General features: G+C 36.3%; 1 protein-coding gene across 1 annotated transcript; it reads left to right on the top strand.

The window, feature by feature from the left end:
- The first annotated feature begins 1,502 nt into the window (after positions 1-1,502).
- LOC145015940 (Got1/Sft2-like vescicle transport protein family) lies at positions 1,503-3,160 on the top strand. Its single transcript, XM_078974406.1, has 6 exons — positions 1,503-1,678; positions 1,790-1,843; positions 2,292-2,365; positions 2,480-2,597; positions 2,677-2,735; positions 2,825-3,160. Exons 1-6 carry the CDS (start codon positions 1,574-1,576, stop codon positions 2,901-2,903), a joined length of 489 nt encoding a protein of 162 aa, XP_078830532.1. The 5' UTR covers positions 1,503-1,573; the 3' UTR covers positions 2,904-3,160.
- The last annotated feature ends 20,377 nt before the right edge of the window (positions 3,161-23,537 follow it).

Below are 23,537 nucleotides of genomic sequence, written 5' to 3'. Positions count from 1 at the left end.
GCGGGTTGAGATCACTTGAATGCCAACATTTGCAACCATAGCCAACAATGGTTCCATCCCAGGCTCACAAGCCAATCCAAGCAGAGACTCCAAGTTCTGAATCACCTCTATTGTAACATCTTTTAAACAGTCGATCATCTCCCGACAATTTTGCCAACCTTAAATTTTGTGAAACCATGCAATCTAATGAAAACATCTTCACACAACCTCCTTAAACCATGACGAGAAGGACCCACTTCCTTATTCATAACCTGAAGATTCCGAAGTCTTAGACAACCTCCAGGTAAACCGAGCCATCCCAATTGTCACCCATACTACCCAATAATTGCAGACCTCCTTAAACCATGACGAGAAGGACCCACTTCCTTATTCATAACCTGAAGATTCCGAAGTCTTAGACAACCTCCAGGTAAACCGAGCCATCCCAATTGTCACCCATACTACCCAATAATTGCAGACCTGACCCAACCAAGACCTCCTGACCTTGGACCGCCCATTGAAAAGCCAAAGAAAGAAACCACCACCCATGCTATAGCCGACAACCTTGCATACCGGCGCACCAACGAAAATTCTAGAAAAGCCTAGCAGATGAGGCTAACTAACCTCCAAATCAACTATATTGACCAAAAATTTATAGATTTGATCAAATCGAGATCTTCCCGGCTAGATACCACCCTATAAGAAAGATAAAGCATGAAACCCACGGCCGACTGTCGTCATTGCTAACCCTACATAAACATGCCGACAAAACTAAAAAAAACAATCGATCACATACTAAACTAGACCAAGTATTCACTCAGCTCGAACAACTCTGCTATCCACTGACAACACTCGGGCTTACCCCCGATTTGCTAACCACTAACAACACTCAGGCTTAACCCCGATCCCCTAACCAATAACAACACTTAGGCTTAGTCCCAATCCACTAACCAATAACAATACTCGAGCTTACCCCTGATCCGCTAACAATAAAAACACTTGGGCTTACCCCCGATCCGCTAACTACGAATAACACTCGGGCTTACCTCCGATCCGCTAACCAATAACAACACTCGCAACCTAACATAAATGGCCACCGAACCAGCAAGACTTAACTAACCCTACCAAACCTTTGGGTCGTGGATGTGACGACGGTGAGGGAAACGATAATGGAGGTGAAAGTGGTGGTGGCTTCAGTGATGAAGACGTCAGGTTCAAATGATAGTAGGGACGACCTTTTAGGGTTCTTAGGTTTGAGTTTGGAGTTTTTACACGACCAGTTCTTTCATTTTATGTTTTTACTGATTTGGTATGGGCATTTTAAAATATTTAATAGCCAAATAGTTAGATTTAACGATGCATGGTGCGTGCATTCTTTGGATACCATATGGGCTATTCATATCAAAAGTTGGATCAAAATTGTAGATGGATATAAACCACAAGGACCGAAACTATAGTTTGCTCTTTTTGTAATTCAGTAATATACATACAACCCCCTCATATTTCAAAAGTTACGATTACGCCCTCTAATTACAGTTGGGAAAGTTGTTTTAGGAGTAAAGCAGCCATTAATGAAATGATCCAGGTCTGAAAAATGTGGAAGCAGGCACAATCTCTGTTCGCGGAAGAAGAATATGACGACTCACAAGACAATCTGTTGGAAGAAGCCGAAGGTCTCTGTTCTTTATCTCCCACACAGGTATTACTCTATCCAATTCCCCCAATATTTCGCAAATTTCCCATAAATCACGATCATCTGTGATGAACCCTAAAAGCTTATACAACGTCACTGTTTTCTTGTTCGACACAGAGATTATACGGCTTCGGTGCGTGTTGTTTAGCTGGACTCCTTTGTATGTTACTGGTACTTCGATTTACACTCTTCTGTATACGATCTCATTCCCACTATATGGCTTTTTTCGAAAGGAATTTTTAATGTGATACTGTTGAGTTTTATTTAGTTACTTTGATCATTCGATACCAACAAAAAACAAAAAAAATCAAGTATGGGTTTGGCTTCTATGATGGAAACCCTAATTTTCTTGAAAATGCGTATTATCGATTGCGTTTGAAAGATGTTCTTGATCTCAAGTAAAATTGGGATTGGGGTTATGCTTAAGTATACTAAATCATAATCCTTCAAGTGTTTGGCATGATGAAAGTTAACACCAAGCATCAAGCTTGAATCTTGATTGACATATATGTTACTAAATTTTCATTAAGTACTTAAATTGATGATGGCATGAATAAAAAGCCCATGATTATTCATAATTTAACATCATCTATCTAAAATCTAAATGGTAATTTTGCAGTCGACAATTGTGTTTGCCATACCGATTAAGTTTGCTGTATTGTTTACCTTTGGTAACTTGTTGGCTATTGGAAGGTATGTTTTCTTTTATTTATATATATATATAATTCTCCTTTTATATTATTAAAAAAAATTGCACTTTTAATCTATTTAATTTGTCTAATCTTTTTTCTTTTTACCATTTAACAGCACAGTTTTTCTCATGGGAGCTACACGACAATTACAAATGATGTTTGATCCAGTTCGTATTTATGCAACATCTATTTACATTGGATTCGTTGTTCTAGCTCTCATTTGTGCTCTTGGGGTAACAAAATAAATAACTTGAATCCATTTATTGATATTTTTGACTTTTTATGATTTGACATTATTTTATTCATTCGCAGATTCATAGTAAGTTGTTAACTATCCTTGCCATACTATGTGAGATATGTGCACTCATCTGGTAAGTTTGTCATCTTTATTCGATCTCTTTACTCCTTTTTTTTTTATTAAAAAAAATTGATAATGTAAGTGGTATAAAATATTTTTCAGGTATAGTTTAAGCTACATACCTTTTGCTCGAGCAGTTGTTTCAAAAGTGACAATTCGTCTTTTTGACACTGAGATTTAGGTAAAAGAGTTTTCAAGAAAATATTTCATTCATGATCATTATTATATTCATTTTGTTTATTAACGTGTGTCGTCGTGGAGTCACATGTCATTGAATATATTGTGGTTTTTTTGAATAATTATTGTGTTGGATTTCATTTATTATTGCAAGTTTTGGTATTGTGTCTAAGTATTCCAGGATACCAAAAGGATTGAGATTTTTTGATGAAATTTTCAGGAATCTTATATATTGAATGAGAAATGATTGATTTGAATGCTTTAAGATCTTTAAGAATTCAGACCCCATGAAATGCAAAAAGAGTTATGTAAATGTTTTGATAGAAATATATAGGTGTGGACGTGTGGTGGACTGACCCTTGTAAATGAAAATGAAAAATATCATATAACCCCAATAGTATACTCACGTGACTTGGGCTACAAACACACACAAAACCATTAAAAAAAAAAAGAAAAAAAAATTAGCGTAAGTCTGACGATTCGGTTGGATTCAAGTTAACGGGTAAAAATATATTGACCCAACTCAATTCGAACCGACAAAAATCAACATAACCCATTAACCCAACCCAAAATTAATGCTGGTAGAGATTTTCAATTCATTTAAGTTATATGGGTCAACATGTTTAACACATTTAATTTTGGTTTAGATAAAAATTATAAACTTATTTTTAACTAATTAACCCATTTAATTTTAATATATATTTAATTTAATAATTATTTAAATATTATGATATATTAATCTAAAAATTAATTTATAAATTTTAATGTTGTATTATTATTTATTTTTAAAAAAATGCAATCATAAATCCTATCTTTTTTCTTAGTGTTGACAACACTAATCATTTCTCAAAATCACTTTAAAATTAAATATATTTTAATGTTATTTGAACATTTGTTTTTATTTGTGAATTGTGATCGTGTGATGTCATACTTTAAATTTTTATTTAAATTGGTAACTAATTTAAATGATGTAATCTTTAGTTAATTTATTTACTTTTTAAAAAAAATTTGAAATAGGTTAAACCAAGTTTAACTCACTTATTTAATAGGCTGATTTGAGAAATACATAAATATATGAACTCAGTGACAACCTATTTATCTGAAAGGTTGAGTTGTGTAGCGTCCCAAAAATCTTAAATAATTTTTTTTGATTTTAAATTACCAAACCATACAACTATTTAATTAAAACCAACCAATATATATATATATATATATATATATATATATATATATATATATATATATATATATCCGGTAAGAAATTTTTTTGGTAGGAAGGTAAGAAGTTTTTTTCTACATATTTTTTTGACGAACAAAATAAATGAATCATTAGATGATTCATTTGTAAGATGATTCATAAGAAAAAAATTCTCAAAAAAACATCTTTATGATTCATTTTTAAGTAAATTAAGAAAAAATTCATTTTTATGATAATTTTAGTGAATAATAACAAAATCATTGTATAAATGAATCATCGAGATGTTTTTTTTGAGATTTTTTTCTTGTGAATCATCTTACAAATGAATCATCTAATAATTCATTTTGTTTGTTCGCGAAAAAAATATGTAGAAAAAAAACTTCTTACCTTCCTACCAAAAATTTTCTTCTGATTTGATCTTGACTATATATATATATATATATATATATATATATATATATATATATATATATATATATATATATATATTGTAACATCCCGAAATATCAAGAGTAGAGTTGAAGGGCTAAAAGAGTAAATTGGGAAAGAGTGACTCAGCGAGTCCATGTGCGGACTCGGCGAGTAGAGTCGCGACCTGGTCGCGTGTTAAGTGGCCAACTCGGCGAGTCAGTATAATGGACTCGACGAGTAGGCGCTGAGTGGAGAAAACCCTAATTCTCGGGGTTGAGCCTTATATAAAGATCACTATGTTTTCCTCCCAGCCTCTTTATCACCCCTTGAGCCCCAGAAAACCCTAAATCACGGAGAAGCACCATTGTTGAGTGGATTGGAGCTTGGAGAAGTAATGGTTGAAGGAATTTTGGGAAGATTGAAGGCTTGGAGCAAGGGGATTTGCTTGGATTCGAATTTCATTGCAGTTGGGGCATCACTTAGAGGTAATATCTCGTTATTGACCTGTTGTTATGTTGTTTCTTCATTTTGGGGTTTGTGAGAAATTGTCTATGGATGAAATGGGAAGTCTAGAGGTTAGATCTGAGGTTGCTACCTCAGATCTGGAAGGGAGAAGAATCAGAGAGCATGAAAGTCCCTGTGTTGGAGTGTTTAGTGAAGCTTACATGTCCCAAACCCTAGCCCCAATGTGCAAACGGCTTAGATCTCTTTGGATTCATGTAAAGTTTGCCACTTTACGTGATGGATGGGTTGTAGGAGGCTAGATCTATGTTTTGGATTAATTGCATGGCCTGGAGTGCTTCTGAATGGATTCAGAACGGTGGTACTCGGCGAGTCACATGGGTCGACTCGACGAGTTGCTTGAAGATGGCCTGGAACTCGACGAGTTGGAAGAACAACTCGGCGAGTAGGTTGAAGATAGCCTTGGACTCGACGAGTCTTGTCGAAGAGTCCCAAATATTCTCTGGTTGAGCCGAGAATCGGTGAGTCGAGGGATGACTCGGTGAGTCAAGTGCGAGTGGACTCAAAGTTGTTGGACTCGGCGAGTCTCGGGGTGACTCGGCGAGTTAGGTCGCAGATTGAATGAAGTTCTGATTATGGGAACTCGACGAGTCACAGGGTTGACTCAGCGAGTAGGGTCAGTCAGGGGTTGACTTAGACTGAGGACTTTGATTTCGACCAAGGGTTGGCCGTTGACTTTTAGGGTTTGGTCAGCGATGTGGCCTTTGGGCCAAGAGAGAGGTAAAATAGTCTTTTAACCATAAGAGGGTGTTATGAGAGGATTTATTCTAGTCTCGAGAGTTATATTCATGAGAGTATTTGCCTTACGTGTTAGGCGGTGGCGAGTTCGAGATTCAAGTGTGGGGATATGTGCTTCCTGCTTGCCAGGTGAGTCTTCTCACTATACTTTACCTTGAGTAGGTAACCAGAGTTATGTGATTAGAGTATTTGTATGCTATATGTACGTGATGTGTTGTACTGCATTATTTCTATGTGATTTATGCTGTGCATGTTTATAGAGTTGGAACCGGAAGGTTCCCAGAGTTAGAACCTGAGGGTTCACAGAGTTTGGGTGCACGGACCCACAGAGTTATAGCCTCGAGTGGCTAATATGTGTTATGTGTGGTATTTTGGGGAACTCACTAAGCTTCGTGCTTACAGTGTTTTGTTTGATGTTTTTCAGGTTTCTTTCAGTATCACGGGACGGCACCGGCTTGATTGTACACACCAGAGAAAGAGTCATATTTTGGAGGATCCTGGTTTTCTATGCAAGTGAAAATGGAGTTATGTTTTGTAAATCGACTATGAATAAGATTTTAAACAAGTGTTTCTAAGAGTAAAATGATTATTTTAAATGAAAAATTTGTCTTGAAATTTACGGTGTTACATATATATATATATATATATATATATATATATATATATATATATATAATTTTCAAAAATATCAAAGTGTATGAAATACAACTATTTAATTAAAACCAACCAATATATATATATATATATATATATATATATATATATATATATATATATATATATATATATAATTTTCAAAAATATCAAAGTGTATCAAATAGATAGTGCGGAATAAGTCTCTGGGTATGCAGTACGATTAGACCGAACCCTTACCTTTGGAACCAGAAGTACCTGAAACATTTAAACATAAATTGTAAACATAAACCTTAGTGCGTCCCCCAAAATACCACATGCAATACATAACATAACATATCTATTTCAACCATAAGTAAATGCTATGGGCTAAATCGTAGTCTTACCATCACTTCATGGCCAATCCAAGCTAATTTGAGGTCCGGGGCAAAAGTAAAAAACGAGGCCCTAATTGCATATCAAAATACAATGGTGTATGTTGAGACTAGTACACGAGCACCTATTATTAAACTAGAATTATATATATATATATATATATATATATATATATATATATATATATATATATATATATTACTAAAAAAATTTATTGTGTTTAAAGGGTGTGAGTTAAATATTAAAAAAAATATAATTGTTAAGATGTGCAAAATAACCAATGAAAAACCTAAACAAAAAAACTGAACATCCAAACCATTTTGAAAAACAATTTGTTTGGTTTTTTGTTCAGAGTGACTGTTCATTTAGGTTCAACGTGATCTTTATTTATATAGAAACCCAAAATCATAACCGAACCTGATTATCCCAACGACGTTCTTTCATACATAAATTTAATTGATTAAGAATATTATAAATTAAAATAGATAGTAGTGTTCATTGACAACTACAATAATAAGGATGCGTTTATGTTGTATATTAAACTAATATATCACTTTGTTTGATTTAAAGTTAAAAAATGTTAAATTAAAACTTATTGGTATTGTATATCTTTTTTAAATTAGATTTGTTTAAAAAAGCAAATAAAAAACATACTTGATATTTTGAAACCAAATAGGTAGATTTATTGTTTGAAAGGAAGAGTTGATATAACAAAATGTTAAATAGAAACTTAGTATTATATATATATATATATATATATATATATATATATATATATATATATATATATATATATATATATATATATATATATATATATATATATAAAGAAAAGAAAATTTGATATCTTATAATTTAATGGGAGATCTATTGACATTGTTAAGAGTCTGACATGGGCCTGACTCATCTTTAAAAGAAAATCCCTAGACTTTTATATGATAATTTAAAAATGATTATAATGGGAATCGAACTCAGATTGCACGGTAGAATGAAACACCACTTAACCAACTCAGCCAAAGGCACATTTAATGATATTTTTATAGAGGTTGTATATATATACATTAAAAATATGTCACAAAAATTATTTTGTGGCCCCAAACTATGGTGAGGCCCGGGGTGGTCGCCCAGCTTGCCCACTCCATTGGGTCGGGCCTGCATCACTTCCTGCTAGGGATGAAAGTGGGTCCAAACCCGGACCAGATGGACTCGGACCTGGAAAACCCAGAACCGGTTAACGGGATTTTATAGAATTGGAAACTGGACCGGTATATAGGAACCGATATCGGTTCGGTTCCGAATACGGTTTTGGGTAAAGTGGGTCTAGAACCGGAAAACTCGGAAACATCAAAGTGGGTAGGTTGGAACCGGATAAAGTGGGTTTAGAACCGGAAAACCCGGAAAAATTGGAATTTTTTGGTAATTACTTACTACTTAGTGGGTTGAACTTTGAAAATTTTCAAATTGATATACCGACTTTAGGGGACTGTAACTCATTGAATATGAAACCAAAATTAAGAAAATTATAGTCTCAAATCATGTACAAACTCTAAAATACACTCTGAAAAAAACCGCATGTCAATCCGAATTTAAACGAATGAGATATGCATGTGTTCACATTTTCACATAATACAAATTACAAAAACAAATAAGTGAAAAGTTGAGATTTTTTAGTTTTGATATCCCGACTTAGGAGGACTGTAAATCATAAGATGATTCATTTCACAAAAACCGGTTCCGGTTCCGGTTCCAAACAAATAGGTGAAACGTTTCAATAAAAACGGGTTCCGGTTCCAAACACCGATTCCAGTTTTTAGACCCGGTTTACCCGGATCTGATGGACCCAAACCCGGATTACCTGGAATCCGGATAAAGTCAATTTTTAAACCCGGAACCGGTTGTATATATTCCGGTTCTAACCCGGTTCCGGTTCCGATCCTGTTTTCTGGTTCTAAATCGCATCCCTACTTCTTGCCATGGAAATTGTAATGGTATTTATTTATACAAGTGTTAGATGCTATAGTCTGGTCTTTCATACAAAGTATTAAGGATGGCAAAATGATTATATTTTTTGATGATTTTTTTTTTTCAGGAATTTATATTGAATGAGAAATGGTTGATTCGAATGCTTTAGATATTCCAGACCCATGAAATGCAAAGAGTTATTAAATGTTTTGATAGAAATATATAGGTGTTGTGGTGAAACATTTTTTATTAGAAATTATAAGAGAAGTGAAGGTGAATCATAGTTTGAGAATGGAAGGTGGATTATAAGTAAAATATACAAACTATACAAAATAATAATATTTACATATTTTATATGATCTGAAATAAAATAACTTTTAACTGTAGACAATAATGTGTTAGTAAAATATAAAACTAGGCTCTTTACGCATATGAGAGAATAAAATAAAATTTTAATATATGATTAAGTTGGTTAGTAGGAAATAAAATTTTGAAGCACTCTACTACCTCGGATCCAAACACGCACAAAACCATATATTGGAGGTTTCCATAAAATTTTGTTTAAAGTTTGAAATAAATACAACTATAAATACAAATTAGTTGTTCAAAAAACAAATTAGAAACGTGTAATTTAAAGTGGTTTTTGAGTTCGTGTGGGAGACAAGAAATCAAATTAGTCGATTAAGTTTACAAAATAAAAAGTAAGTAGGGAGCTGTTCAAGGTTAAGTTCACTTATTTATTATAAGATAACTAAATGTTAATAAAATAAATACAAAATAAAAACAATATTATATTTAAAGGATGGCGGGTTCGAATCATGATATTCACAAAAATAACTGTCTAAAATGCAGAATATAATAAAATAATCAAACCTTTTTAGTTTTACAAATGAGTCATATGACATCATGTTTGAAACGAAGATATTTCATAGTTATTACTAGGGCTATTACGCCTGTCAAATATGTACAATTGAGAACCAATTAACATACTACCAACCAAACCAAGATAGTTGGTTACCAATATGTTCGGTAGCCAATATGATTGGTTGGTAGTACCATACCAATTTAGTAAACTTGGTATGGTAACAATATTAAATTTTAAATATCACGGTATTACCGTACCAACTAATTCATATATATATATATATATATATATATATATATATATATATATATATATATAGGGTTAGGTTCATTTGAGACCACCTATAGTTTGTGAGACCGTGAGACACATTTTTTTATTTATTTTTATTTTTTTTAGTTAATTCATGTTCCGAAAATAATATTTAAAAAAAGAATTTTTTGATTTTTCCATTTATTTTGCATTTTAAAATTATTTTTAGAATATGTACAGTGTAATATTCTATTTAGAATATTTCACGTATTTTTCAAAAAAAAAAAAACAGATTTAAAAATTTTTTTTTTTTAATTTTTTTTAGTTAATTCAAGTTCCGAAAATAATATTTAAAAAAAGAATTTTTAGATTTTTCCATTTATTTTGCATTTTAAAATTATTTTTTAGAATATGTCAGTGTAATATTCTATTTACAATATTTCACGTATTTTTCAAAAAAAAAAAAAAAACGGAATTTATTTTTATTTTTTTTATTTTTTTTATATTTTTTTTAGTTAATTCAAATTCCGAAAATAATATTTAAAAAAAGAATTTTTGGATTTTTCCATTTATTTTGCATTTTAAAATCATTTTTAGATTTGGTCTCACGGTCTCACAAAATTAGAATGGTCTCAAATGAACCTGAACCTATATATATATATATATATATATATATATATATATATATATATATATATATATATATATATATATATATATATATATATATATATATAAACAAAATCATATTTTCCTTTACAGTTTAGTCATTACACTTACTCAATAGTTATTACCATATTAAACTAAAAAACTAAAAAACTAAAAAGTTAATAAAATTCTTTAGTAACTAATATAGTTATTTTACTAATTTATATTACTAGACAAGAAAGTTGCTTCATGTTGTCATTACGGATTTTTAACTATTACAATTGAAAAATATATAGAATTTGGTAATGTACCGTTACCAATCTGTACCAACCAAACTTGTTGGTAGCCAAACAAGTTAGTGCCAATTTTCTTGGTACGGTACCGGTAGCAAAAAATTTATACCAAATAGAGTTGATACGGTACACGGTTTGACTAAAAATAAATTGGTACCGTATCATGTTCAACCCTAGTTATTACGAACATATTCAGAATTTATGTCACATTAAAAGCACATATTCAGACAAAAAATATTGTATTCAAAGAAATTTCAAAACATTTTCAATATTCGATAAACAAATTCAAAATTTTAAGAAAATGCTTATTTTTAATGAAATCTAACACACACAAACACACACAAAAAATAAATAAATAATAAAATAGAAAACGTAGGAAGCAAATATGATACGACGTAAAATGAGGGTTTTCGTTGAAAAATAGGTGATATTACATATTTCCAAACTAGTTGTGAAACCCGTATATTATACGGGTTAATTAAAACATAATGTTAAATAGGAGCGATTATATGAAAAGTTTATTTGAATTTGAAATATGAAATAAGTGAAAATTATGAAAAAAAAACTTGCAAAAAATAAATTAATTAAAATTATGTGTTTAATTGTTAGACCCGTGTACTAAACGCTTTATTATAAAAAATTGTTAAATACAAATGTTTAAAGTGTAAATTTATTTGAAATTAAAATTGAAATTTCAAATTTGAAATTTGAAATTTGAAATTAATAGTTATTATAGTAGGTTTAATTTATAGAAACTAAATTAATGATATAGTAGAAATGAATAATAAAGTAATTGACAAGTGAAAAATAAATATATTTCAAAATTATGATAAAATGACATGTGATCAAATAAATGAAAGAATGACAAGTGGCAATAACATTTTCCTTTATTAGGGTAGATAACTATTTTGAATTTTGAAAATGAGTAGAGAGTTTTAAAAAAGTGTTTGATGCAAATGAAAAGAAAAAAATAATTATCTATCACAAAAATCCAAAATAACCATTTCGGGAATGGTGATTATTTTCACAAATACTCAAAAAGTTGAAATTATATATATATATATATAGGTTCATGTGAGACAACCTAATTTTGTGAGACACTGAAACGCAATCCTACCCACTCATTTAATAGATAAAAAATATATTTTTAAAATGAAAAATAATTAAAATTTTATTTTATTTTTTTTCAAATATTATTTTTGGAATTTATATTTCCAAAAAAAAAGCCAAAAAGAATAAAATAAAAAAAATACATTTTTTACATATTCTAGTAGAATATTAGAATATTCTACATATCTGACAAATCTAGTAGAATATTCTAACATTCTAAAAATCACATTAGAATATTTACAGTGTAATATTTTATTAGAATATTTCACGTTTTTTTTTTTTCAGAAAAACAGTAATTTTTTATTTATTTTTATTTTTTTAGGTAATTAAAGTTCAGAAAATAATAATTACAAAAAGAATTTTTGGAATTTTCCTTTTATTTTAAATTTTAAAATTATTTTTCGATTTGGTCTTACGGTCTCACAGAATTAGCATGGTCTTAAATGATATATATATATATATATATATATATATATATATATATATATATATATATATATATATATATATATATATATATATATCATGTCTTTGGATCTATTTAATTAAACAAACTAAAATTTTTAATCCGATCCATTAATATCGAGTTAAGTTATTTTTAGTTTGTTCCACCTATAATGAGAGAGGTTTTCAAAGGTAATTAAATACAAACAAAGTTTTTCCTCTTCTAATGAGCTGAGTCAACCAGTGGCGATTAAAAATCAGGAGGGATTTCAATTGGATAGAGATAACTTAGCGATTTGAGATGACTTTAACAGAGGTGATGTAAAAAAACATCCCATGAATCTGATGTCTTTAAACATAAGACTATCCACATCACTTATTGCAAATCCTTGCAAATAAAATTTAGATACTACCCATGAATATATATATATATATATATATATATATATATATATATATATATATATATATATATATATATATATATTATAAAGTAATAGTTGATGTGGCAGTGGGGACAACTTTTGAAAGATAAGTTTTATTGCACTGATGCGAGTAGTTATTACAAAACCGATGTGTCACAATTGAAAGATTAGTGACATTGCACTGATGTGGATGGTCTAAGGGGCTTGTGCGTGACCTATAAATTTTAGTGGTTGAAGAGGCTAAGTAAGGAAAATACGATTTTGTTTTGTGGTATTCAAGAATCCAAGTTAGTTGTTATTCCTGATGATACTGGTAATTGGTGGGGAGGTAATGAGAACTGTACAAATTTGATATAAGTCTGATTTACTTATGTGTATTTTTCTAAATTTTGTACTTTTAGATTTGAACAAATGGTATTTATAAATGAGTCCAAATATATTTTTTGTAACTCAATTATATTATAATTTTGTTGACGTATCTTAATGCATGCATTATCACTTTATTTAGCAGGTCGGAAGTGTTCGCTCAGAAGACTCTTCGTAATTTATATTATACATTTGTAAACGCCGAATGGTTACGCGTGTGTCACGATTTAGCAATAGTCATTGTCAATATAATTTCTATTTCGGTAATAGTAGAAGATTATATTTGTACTATTCAATGTATGTTGAATAACTGTGATTACTGATTTATGTCGCTCACCTTGACTTTTCCACTAGTAGTCGGGGGTGTGACATCGGAAGGGTTCTAAATGCACTTGGGAACCCAATGCTGATATGAGATAACACTACCTTGAGTTATTCGCAACACCAGACTTTGAGGACAAAGTTTGATTCAAATGGGGGATAATTGTAACACCCAAACACCATGTATTTTCCATGTCAACCCTTATAATGAAATTTGTTGCAAATTGGTCCCATAGCTCGTTTAATGAAGTCACGCCTTCATGTGAGTACACTGGGTGTAGTGACAAGTATATTGGGCGGACATAACAAATGAGCATACCTTAATTTTAGGATTTGAGCCCTATTTACACATCCTTATCTCCTCAAGAACTTTTTGCTCATCAACCTCCATCTCCCAACTCGTCCCTTGTAAACCCTAATCCTTTGTGTGAGCCTTTTTGAGTTTGAGAGTGTATTTTTGGTGTTCTTGAAGGAAGGATAAGGAAGTGGAATCATCTTGGAAGCTCAAGACAACCTTGATCCAGAAGTATCTCACCCTCAAGCATCATTTGAAGGTATAAAGCTTGGAACTTGATGAGTTATTTGCTTAGATCTTTCTAGTCTAGAGTTTGTGTATATTTTTGGTACCATAGTTTTGGTCTAGTGGAGTATGAGCTACTCCAGGTCCTTGAAATGTAGTTTTCTATATTTTTGAGCTCATGAATTCATAAAAATGAGAGTTTGGACACTCTCATTAAGCCATGCAAGAGTTTTGGAGCTTTGGATGACTTTTGGACCAAGAGTTTGAGTTTATACCCTCTTGTATGCATGAAAATGGATAAAGCCAATGACTTTGTCCATTAACGCATCCTTTCAACCTGGATATGAAGTTTGGTGTTTGTTACAGTGCAAAGTTATGCATGTATGGCTTTGTAGATGGTTTGACTCATGTATACCCACTTGCATGTGGTAGAGTAGCCTTGTGGCATGAGAGATAGAAAGAGAGACATGTAAGCACCTCTACATAAGGTGGGTTCCATACCACATGTAGAGGAGTGCTTGAGAGATGTAGTTCATAGTGATTCGTGAGTGAGGTATTTATGGAGTTCTAGATCTAGTACCTTTTTTGTACTCATTTACTATGATCGAATACACCTTTAGCACCCAAATCATCATGTTCTATGTGTTCTTTAATTCCACATGCCAAATCAAATGCTCATAATTCACATCAATTGGTATCATAGAGGTTCTTCGAAGATCAAAGCGGTTTTTGAAGGAACGGTTCTCGATTTGGCTACATTCAACACAGTTGGAACGTTTATGGTGAGTCTCTCGATGATCTATCTAAATCTCTTTGATTCGTGCTTGCGTTCTTGAATTTTTTTGATCGCATTTTACTCATTGGATCAAATTTGTTTCAATCTAATTGTGATTTTTCAATAGAAGCCCAAAACATAAGTTCCGATCCGATTTTTAGCCCAAATTCATTTTTTACTGTTCATCATATCCAAACTTGAGTCTAATCACATCTTCTGTTAGATGATTCGATGTTCTAGCCCATTTTGTTGATTTATATTTTTGAGTCCAAATCAAAGCAATCCATTAATGTTCATTGATTATTTTGATCAAGCTCAAATCCAAATTAGACGTCATTTTATGCCTTTATTCTGCTCTTCGTCATCTCAGTTTAATTCTTCTTAAGGATTGTTGATGAAGATTGAATTTGGTAGCAAACTCAAATTGTTCTCGAAATTGATTGGCTTTATGCAATAAGGATTTAATGTTGAGTTTTGGATTCAACGTTGGTACGCTACGCATACCAGGTTTGGAGCCCGTAAAATGAAAGGCACCCTCTATGTTGGGGGTATAGGAGAGTATGCATGTCATACTCAACTTAAGTGGGATCTTTGACACTTTGACATGGACTTTGACCAGGATTTTGACTAAGTTTGGCTTAGAAGTATTTTGGGTATTTTGAGCAGTAGTTTGAGATTAGATCAATGTTTGTTGTATAGGTGACCTGTAGAGTCAGTAGTTGGAGCTGTGATTTGTTCAACTACATTTCATACTGTGAGGTGAGTTTCCTCACTCTACTTGTGGGTCGAAGGCACCAATGTAGGCCCATTAGATTATAAATCCTAGTTTATGATGTTGCTATGTTGTAGTGATATGTTAAGATCTATATGATTATCAGTTGCGATTATATGTTTGTATATGTTGCATATGTCGACATAATACAGTTGGGTTGAGGTAATACTACTTTGTACGGAAGCTAACAAACCCGAGAGAAAACCAAACATAAGTTGAGGGCCAAAAAAGGGTAATATAGACTTATGTTGTGGGCTGGGGAGCAATCCAGACATGAGCAGTGGGCCAGAAAGGCAAGCCAGACTCATGCTGTGGGCTCAGGGGTAATCCATCCCGATGGTTGTGGACCTAGTATGCATGTTGTTAAATGTTTGTGTGGTGGTATTTTAAGGGAACTTAGTAAGATTTGAGTTATGGTTTATGTGTTATGTTTTATGTACTTCTGATGATAGAGGTAAGGCAAAGGCGTGATTGTACACATCCTTCAGTGATATGATTGGGAGATTTTATGATAGATTGATTTTGGGATATTTGTATTTGATACTTGGTTTTTGATTTGGGTTTTGACTAGAAACATTGATTTTACCTTAATTGAAAAATGAAAAATCTTATCATGATTTATGGGATGTTACACCACTCATCTTCGATCCCAAAATGTTTTGACTCGATCGTAAACTTTTCTATCAGTTCCTGGATTTCAGTTAGTGTCATATCACCTATGGATCCACCACTTGAAGCATTTAACAACTATCGCTCCATGGGTGTCAGACCTTCGCAGAAGCAGTTGTAGAGTTGGTAATCACTGATTCCATATTGGGGGCAACTAACCAACAACTTTTTAAATCCATCCTAAAATGTATGTAGAGCATTTCTTCTTCCTTGGTTGATACCAAGTATTTCTCTACGAAGACTCAAAACTTGCATTTCCGGAACATATTTTTCTAAAAATAATTTTGCGAGTTCTGTCCACGTGGTGATCGATCCAGATGGAAGCTCGTACATCCATTCTCTCACTGGGCCTTGAAGTGAGAAGAGGAATGCCCTTAGCTTTATCTGGTCTTCATTAATGGCACGCGGCTTCATTCCGGAGCAAACTACATGAAATTCCTTGAGGTTGTTGGGCTTCTAAAGTGATGCAGAGAGGCTGTTGATTAATTTCTTGTGTTGCCCATTCTCTAAGAGCTTTCTCTGCTTCGTCTACACTCATGGCTGATTTTGGGGACTTAGATTCTGAAGGTTCTGGTGTCTCTGAAATTTCAGAGGGTGTTGGCGAGTATCTTGTAAAGGGGATGTTAGAAGGAGAAGACTGGGGGTACTTTTGGGAAGGACGAGACAATAATTTCTAGTTTGCTTCACAAGGGACTGCCTTGTGGTGTGGTAATTTCAGGTGGTAGGGAGGATGATTATTGTAGCATCCGGGATTTTCCAGGAATTATTATTATTCATCCTAATTTAAATGGGGTGTAGTTTGGTTTGGGATTTGACCTTTAGGCCTTGCTAGTGGGATGAGGAAGCTGCGTACATGGGGCATACATTGCCATGTACGCCCAACATACTTGTGGAAAGGAAGCGTGGAGGCCAAGCACATACGCCCAACGTACCAGGATTACACCCAGCGTACGTGTGCAGCTCTTTAAACCCTAAAATTTAGGGTTTACTCCTTATATAAAGAACATTACCCTGTTGTTCAGCCTCCCTTCACCCTCATACATCCTCTACGAAAACCCTAGCCTACATTTGTGTGTTCTTGTGATTTGGGAGCTATTTGAGAGTTTTTGGTGTAGTTTTGGTGCTTTGGAAGAGGAAGGAACTTGAAGAAGGAGCAAGGATCTAGCAGGAGCTTGTAGATCTTGAAGATTAGCATCATTTCTGACTTATTTGAGGTATGTTCCAACCTTGGCCATTATATTCTTAGATTTCTTTATGGGGAGTGTTAGTTACTTTTGGACTCCATTGTTGAGGATTCTTGCATCATAATGATTTCAGACCATAATAGCTATCCTTTTGGGCTCTTAGGGGCACTAAGAGTCATAAAAATCAAACCTCAGTGGTTAAGCCACAACCATGCAAGTGTTTGTGGGTCTTAAAGTTTGTTAAAAGGACCAAAATCATGTTTTGACCCCAAACTTGCATGAAAGCGCATAAAGTTCATGACTTTATGGTTTAGGAGGTCTAAAAGGACCTGGATCTGCATTTTGGACGTAAAGACTTAACGGATCAAGTCATCAATGAAGTCCCAAAGAATATGGCCAGTACGCTAGGCGTACTCCCTGGTACGCCGCACATACTGGGTCAAACTCCCCGTCTTGGTCAAGGCCAGCATACGCTGGGTGTACGTGTCGAGTACGCCGTGTGTATGCATGCAAATTGGGAAAATTTGGCTTTTCGGACCTAAGAGGATGGGCCTGGACTTTTGGGCCCCATGGCCCACCGTGAAGTATCATTTTGGACTTAGGAATGCGGAATTGGAGTATTAGGCCTTTTTGGGCCAAGATTGGGCCCTTGAGAATTATTATATTGGACTTGGGAATTTTTTGGGCACATTTGGGGAAAATAAGGTCTAATTCAGAAATTGGACAATGAGTGGGCCCTTAGGGAATCCTTAATGGGCCGTAAGAGAGCTGGGCTTGATAAGCTAGAATCGGGACTTAAGTATGTCCCAATTGAACCGAAGGGTAAAACAGTAATTTTACCCTGAGTAGTGTTATAGACTCTGATTGAGTGTTATGCGTCTCTGATATCCGGGAGTCATCAGAGCAGTTATTAGAGATTTCCTCCGCAAGGTTCAACATGCAGTTTACAAGGTGAGTTACCTTCTAGTAGAAGTGGGTCTAAGGCACCAAGGCCGACCCACTAGTAGTTGATTACAGTTGAGATGATCGTCTCTGTGATAATTGTCTGGTTTGCTATTACTTGATATAATCTATGTTCCTGTATGTTATTTTCTATGTGATAGTGGTGGTAGGAGGGGATTAGTCCCCCGATCGGTTGTTAGGACCGAAGGGTAGGTCGGACACCCCAGATATGTCTGACAACATGTTTAAGATATATTATTATGTGATAGTAGTAGTGGGTGAAATGGTCCCCGTGATCGGGTGAGATAGACCAGAGGGTAGGCAGGCACCGCAGAATGGCCTGACATAGGTAGTCAACACCCCAGAATGGCTTGACACGGGTAGTCAGCACCCTAGAATGGCTTGACATGGGTAGGTCGGGCACCGCAGAATTGCTCGGCAGCATGTATGATTGTATAGTATGTGGTAGGATGGGGGAGCTCACTAAGCTTTGTGCTTACAGTTTCAATTTTGGTTTCAGGTATCTCTTCATCCAAGGGGAAGGAGACAGCAGTGTAGCAGCGCATCACACACACATGATTTCCGCATTGAGTTTTCTGGGATTGTACTCTGATTTTTATTACTGTTCAATGTTTAATATTGAGACATGTTCATGATGGTTTATAGATTGATATGATATTGACAATGTTTTCAGTAAACGATTTTATAAATTACTTAATTAAAAACAAAATTTTTGGACTCGAAAATTGGGATGTTACAAGTTGGTATCAGAGCCTTGGTTTGAGGGATTCAGACACACTTTCGAGGGTGCCTGGACTCAAATCGAGGGCTTGAAGGATTTTCACAAGAAAATAGTGTAACGACCGAAAAATCCAACCAATTTAAATTTTTCAAAAACAACCCGATTTCATTAAATTATTACAAAAAGGTTTTCAATACAAATCATCTAGAGTATTCCCAGAATCACATTACTACAAAATCATGAGGAGCGGTATGATCACGCATTTGCCTTGCCACAGTCTCCTGAAGAACCTGAAAAACATTAAACCACAACTGTAAGCCCGAAAGCTTAGTGAGATACCCCCAAAATACCAACCACATATACCATACACCTATCATGCTATCTCATAACGAATCACAGAACCGCCATGCATATCGGGTCTACTGTGGGACTGGTCCGGCTTGTTGGGCCTTCAGTCCACCTGGTTCACCCTCCGTGTCCAATCATGTCCCTCGAGTCTGCAGTGTGGTTGGTCCGCCCGCACTGGGCCTTCAACTCACCTGGTCCACTCTCTGAGTCTACAGTATGACTGGTCCGCCCGCATCGGGCCTTCAGTTGGCCTGGTCCACTCTCCGAGCCTCGGCACGTCTGGTCCGCCCTCGTGGGGCCTACAGCCTATCCGGACCGCTCGCTGGGCCTTCAGAATAACCGGTCCGCCCTGGGTATCTTGGCCTACAGCACGAAGCAGGACCCACCTCAACCCAACTCCAGTCCAAACAACCATGTGCACATAAACATACAATCACATAACAATTCATATTCAGGCAAACCGATCTAGCAGATCACATAACACAACATACCCTAACAGGATATCGACCTAACCGGTCACTAGCATAACCTCACGCTACGTACCAGGATACCGACCTTAACCAAGTCTCTAACGAATACCATCCTAACTACCAGGATGCAAACATATCAAAGCAATAACATAACAATAGATACCCGGATCTCAATCCGATAAAAGGGCCGGTCTTGGTGCCTTAGGCCCTGTTGATATAGTGAGTATAACTCACCTCGAAACTGCCGGCTGAAAGGATAAGATCCCGCTGCTCCAAACTCCGACACAAACTCCTACACTGAACACCAAAACACTCAACTCAATAAATACCCTTAATTACCAAAATACCCCTGGAAGACAACTGGTCAACCCTTGGACAAGGTCAAAGTTAACCCCTGACTGACTCTACTCGCCGAGTCAACCGATGACTCGCCGAGTCCCCAAGCTCAGAACTTCCCTTAATCCGCGACCTAACTCGCCGAGTCACCCCGAGACTCGCCGAGTCCAACAACTCCGAGTCCACTCGTACCCTACTCACCGAGTCATCCCTTGACTCACCGATTCTCGACTCAACCCGAAAAATATTGGGACTCTTTGACAAGACTCGCCGAGTCCAAGAACAGACTCGCCAGTCTAAGGCTATCTTCAACCTACTCGTCGAGTTGTTCATCCAACTCGTCGAGTTCTAGCTCATCTTCAAGCAACTCATCGGGTCCACCCTTGTGACTCGCCGAGTACCACCGGTCTGAATCCATACAGAAGCATTCCAGGCCATGCAATTGGTCCAAAACATAGATCTAGCCTCCTACAACCCATCCATCACATAAAGTGGCAAACTTTACGTGAATCCAAAGAGATCTAGGCCTTATACACTTTAGAGCTAGGGTTTGGGACATGATGGCTTCACTAAGCACTCAAACACAGGGACTTTAATGCACTCTAGACCTTCCCCATTCCAGATCTGAGGTAGCAGCCTCAGATCTAACCTCCAAACTCCAAAACATACCAAGATAAGCTCCCCATAAACCCCAAAATGATGAATCCATATGAGTAACAACTCAAGAACGAGATATTACCTCAAAAGAACGCCCCAACTGCAATGAAACTCGAATCCAAGCAAAGCCCCTTGCTCCAAGCCTCCAAACTCCCAAGATTCCTTCAACAAATACTCTTCAAGCTCCCAAATGCACTTTGATCCACTCACATACGAATCTTAAGGGTTTCTGGACTTGAGGATGAGTAAAGAGGCTAGGGGAATGGATGTTAAGTTCTTTATATAGAGCTCAACCCCGAGAATTAGGGTTTTCTCCACTCAGTACCTACTCGCCGAGTTCATCTTTGAACTCACCGAGTAGGCCACTTGACACGCGACCAAAGACGCGACCCTACTCGCCGAGTCCATCCATGGACTCGCCGAGTTGCCCTTCAAGATTTACACTATTATCCCTTCAACTCTACTCTTGATATTTCAGGATGTTACAATTCCCCCCCCCCCCACTTAAATTAGGCTTCGTCCTCGAAGCCTACGACAACTCATCTCCAAAAATACTCCCCCAACACGCCACCTGGCCTTAACCGGACCAGGTCCCTCAAGGTAAGCCCATCGAAACTCGAACTCACTTTTTCTTCCCTTGCGGTGTCCTGACCACCGTCTCAAACCGAGAACCGGCCTTACCGTCTGATAACCACACATAACAACCGAGTACCACTCATGATGCAACACTGCTCCAAATCACCACCCGATTCCCGATCCGAGTCCAACTCTATCCATTCCATGCTGACAGAAAGACACATTCTTCAGAGCAACTCCCATGAGTTCTCTTCTTGCAATTGCATGAACATGCTGAACTAGCTCTAGCACCCTCGGGTTAGGAAAACCCATCACACTGACGACCTTCAAAACATCCCTCAGGATGAACCACTGCTACACAATTCCTTCACCGAAAACAAGCTGGGAATCCAAAACTCCATAGCTGCATCCCTTACGAGCCTCTTGACTTTACAACCTCGGAATTTCCTTCTGCGACCTCAGCAGACATCCCCTCATGATGTTATCCCATACCGCCGTCGCACACACTTCTCAATGACCACCGTTGGACCACTCCGATCATAACTCTACGCTGCCGCTTGCACTTCCGTGAATTTGCACTCCCCTTTGGAATTACATTCCTCCCTCTTTCCTTACCACGGAAAACCACTTGAACGCCTCGCCACCACGATAAGAGCCACGGTGCTCACCCAACGCTACACCACCTCTTTATAGCGTAACCGCTCTCCCATGCACCATACATACTCTAAATCCACCCGAGAAGACTCTCAAGTCCATGCACTACCTCCATTGATTGTGATCAATATCCGGGGCCAGACCTTGCAACGCTACCATATCGCGACATACTCAATCCATTACCTCGCACCGATCTAACGACACATGCAAAGTCTTCAGCATGACTGGACCGCCTTACCAGGCCTTCAGTCAAACTGGACCACTCTCATAACCTTCAGTAGACCTGGACCGCCCTCCAGGGCCTTCAGTCTAGCTGGACCGTTCACCGAGCCTTCACCCTGACTGGTACGCCCATTGGCCTTCAGTCTATCCGGACCGCTCAACTAGCAATCAACATTCCGAGTTACCTCTCCGGGAAATCCTCCCACGCATACTGTTCTAGCCCCCTAGGGGTTCCAAACTCTATCTCCATCATACATACTCGATCCCGGCCTGATCCCAGGCCCTGCACAATCAAGCTCTTGGTCTGTATCCCGCCCCGCATGCCTGTCATTTACTCATACCAACCAATGCCATTGGCTGACCGAGACACTACTGAATCCCATGCAAGTAACAACCTTTCATACTCGTCGATCCTCCGGAGAATTCTCCAATTCTCCCCCACTTAGGGCACTGACTACCAACCACCGATCGCTATCACCGACCTCCCAAGATAACCTTGCACAAAACCCAACACTTACACTCAGACTGATTCCCACTAACACTAGCAACCTTCGCAAAAACACATTTCCACATCGATCATCCCGCTCGAAAGGAACCCAATCTTCAAATATCTATTCCTCAGACTGCAGATGCTACCCGAAATTCAAACCAATGCCGTATCCACCAATAATCCTCACAAAAGATAACCAGCGAAAACCCGAAATACTAACCCATACCCATGCCAAATCCTCAAGGAACAACGGATACCAAAACGAAAACCACCCAACAAGACTAGCAGATAAACGATACTCCACAATAATCATAATAAACAAGATAACAAGAAAGAAACATACCCGCAGCTGCATCCGACACTGCTCTAACCTCCTCCGCTGCAAGCTGAAAAGCACAACCCTAAGCCCTTGGGGGCTCCGCTCCACCCTGACCTCCACCTGTGATCCTCAACGTGGCCGGTGCTGGAGCCTGCACCGGTCCTGCAGCAAGCTGTGGACAGTTGACCCTCAAGTGTCCAACCTGGTGATAATGATAACATATCCTCAAATCCCGAACTGGCACTGACTTCCGACAATCCCTCGCATAGTGCCCCTCCTTTCCGCACTTGCGGCATGTACCACCGGACCGACAAATTCCGGATTGACCCCTCCCACACTTTCCACAAACGTGGCTGCCCTGATCTCCCATCCTGGAATCAACGGTCTTAGACCGTATCGTCG

Source organism: Lactuca saligna, chromosome 9 (genome assembly GCF_052625555.1).
Source record: "Lactuca saligna cultivar CGN05327 chromosome 9, ASM5262555v1, whole genome shotgun sequence".
NCBI lineage: Eukaryota > Viridiplantae > Streptophyta > Magnoliopsida > Asterales > Asteraceae > Lactuca > Lactuca saligna.
The sequence above is the reverse complement of the archived record's forward strand: the minus strand, read 5'-3'. Positions and strand labels throughout refer to the sequence as shown.

Excerpts from the sequence above, each read along its gene's own strand:
- LOC145015940 (XM_078974406.1), top strand. The coding sequence starts at position 1,574 with ATGTGGAAGCAGGCACAATCTCTGTTCGCGGAAGAAGAATATGACGAC. Across the intron at positions 2,366-2,479 it reads AACTTGTTGGCTATTGGAAG|CACAGTTTTTCTCATGGGAG; the intron begins GTATGTTTTCTT and ends ACCATTTAACAG. Across the intron at positions 2,598-2,676 it reads CTCTCATTTGTGCTCTTGGG|ATTCATAGTAAGTTGTTAAC; the intron begins GTAACAAAATAA and ends ATTCATTCGCAG.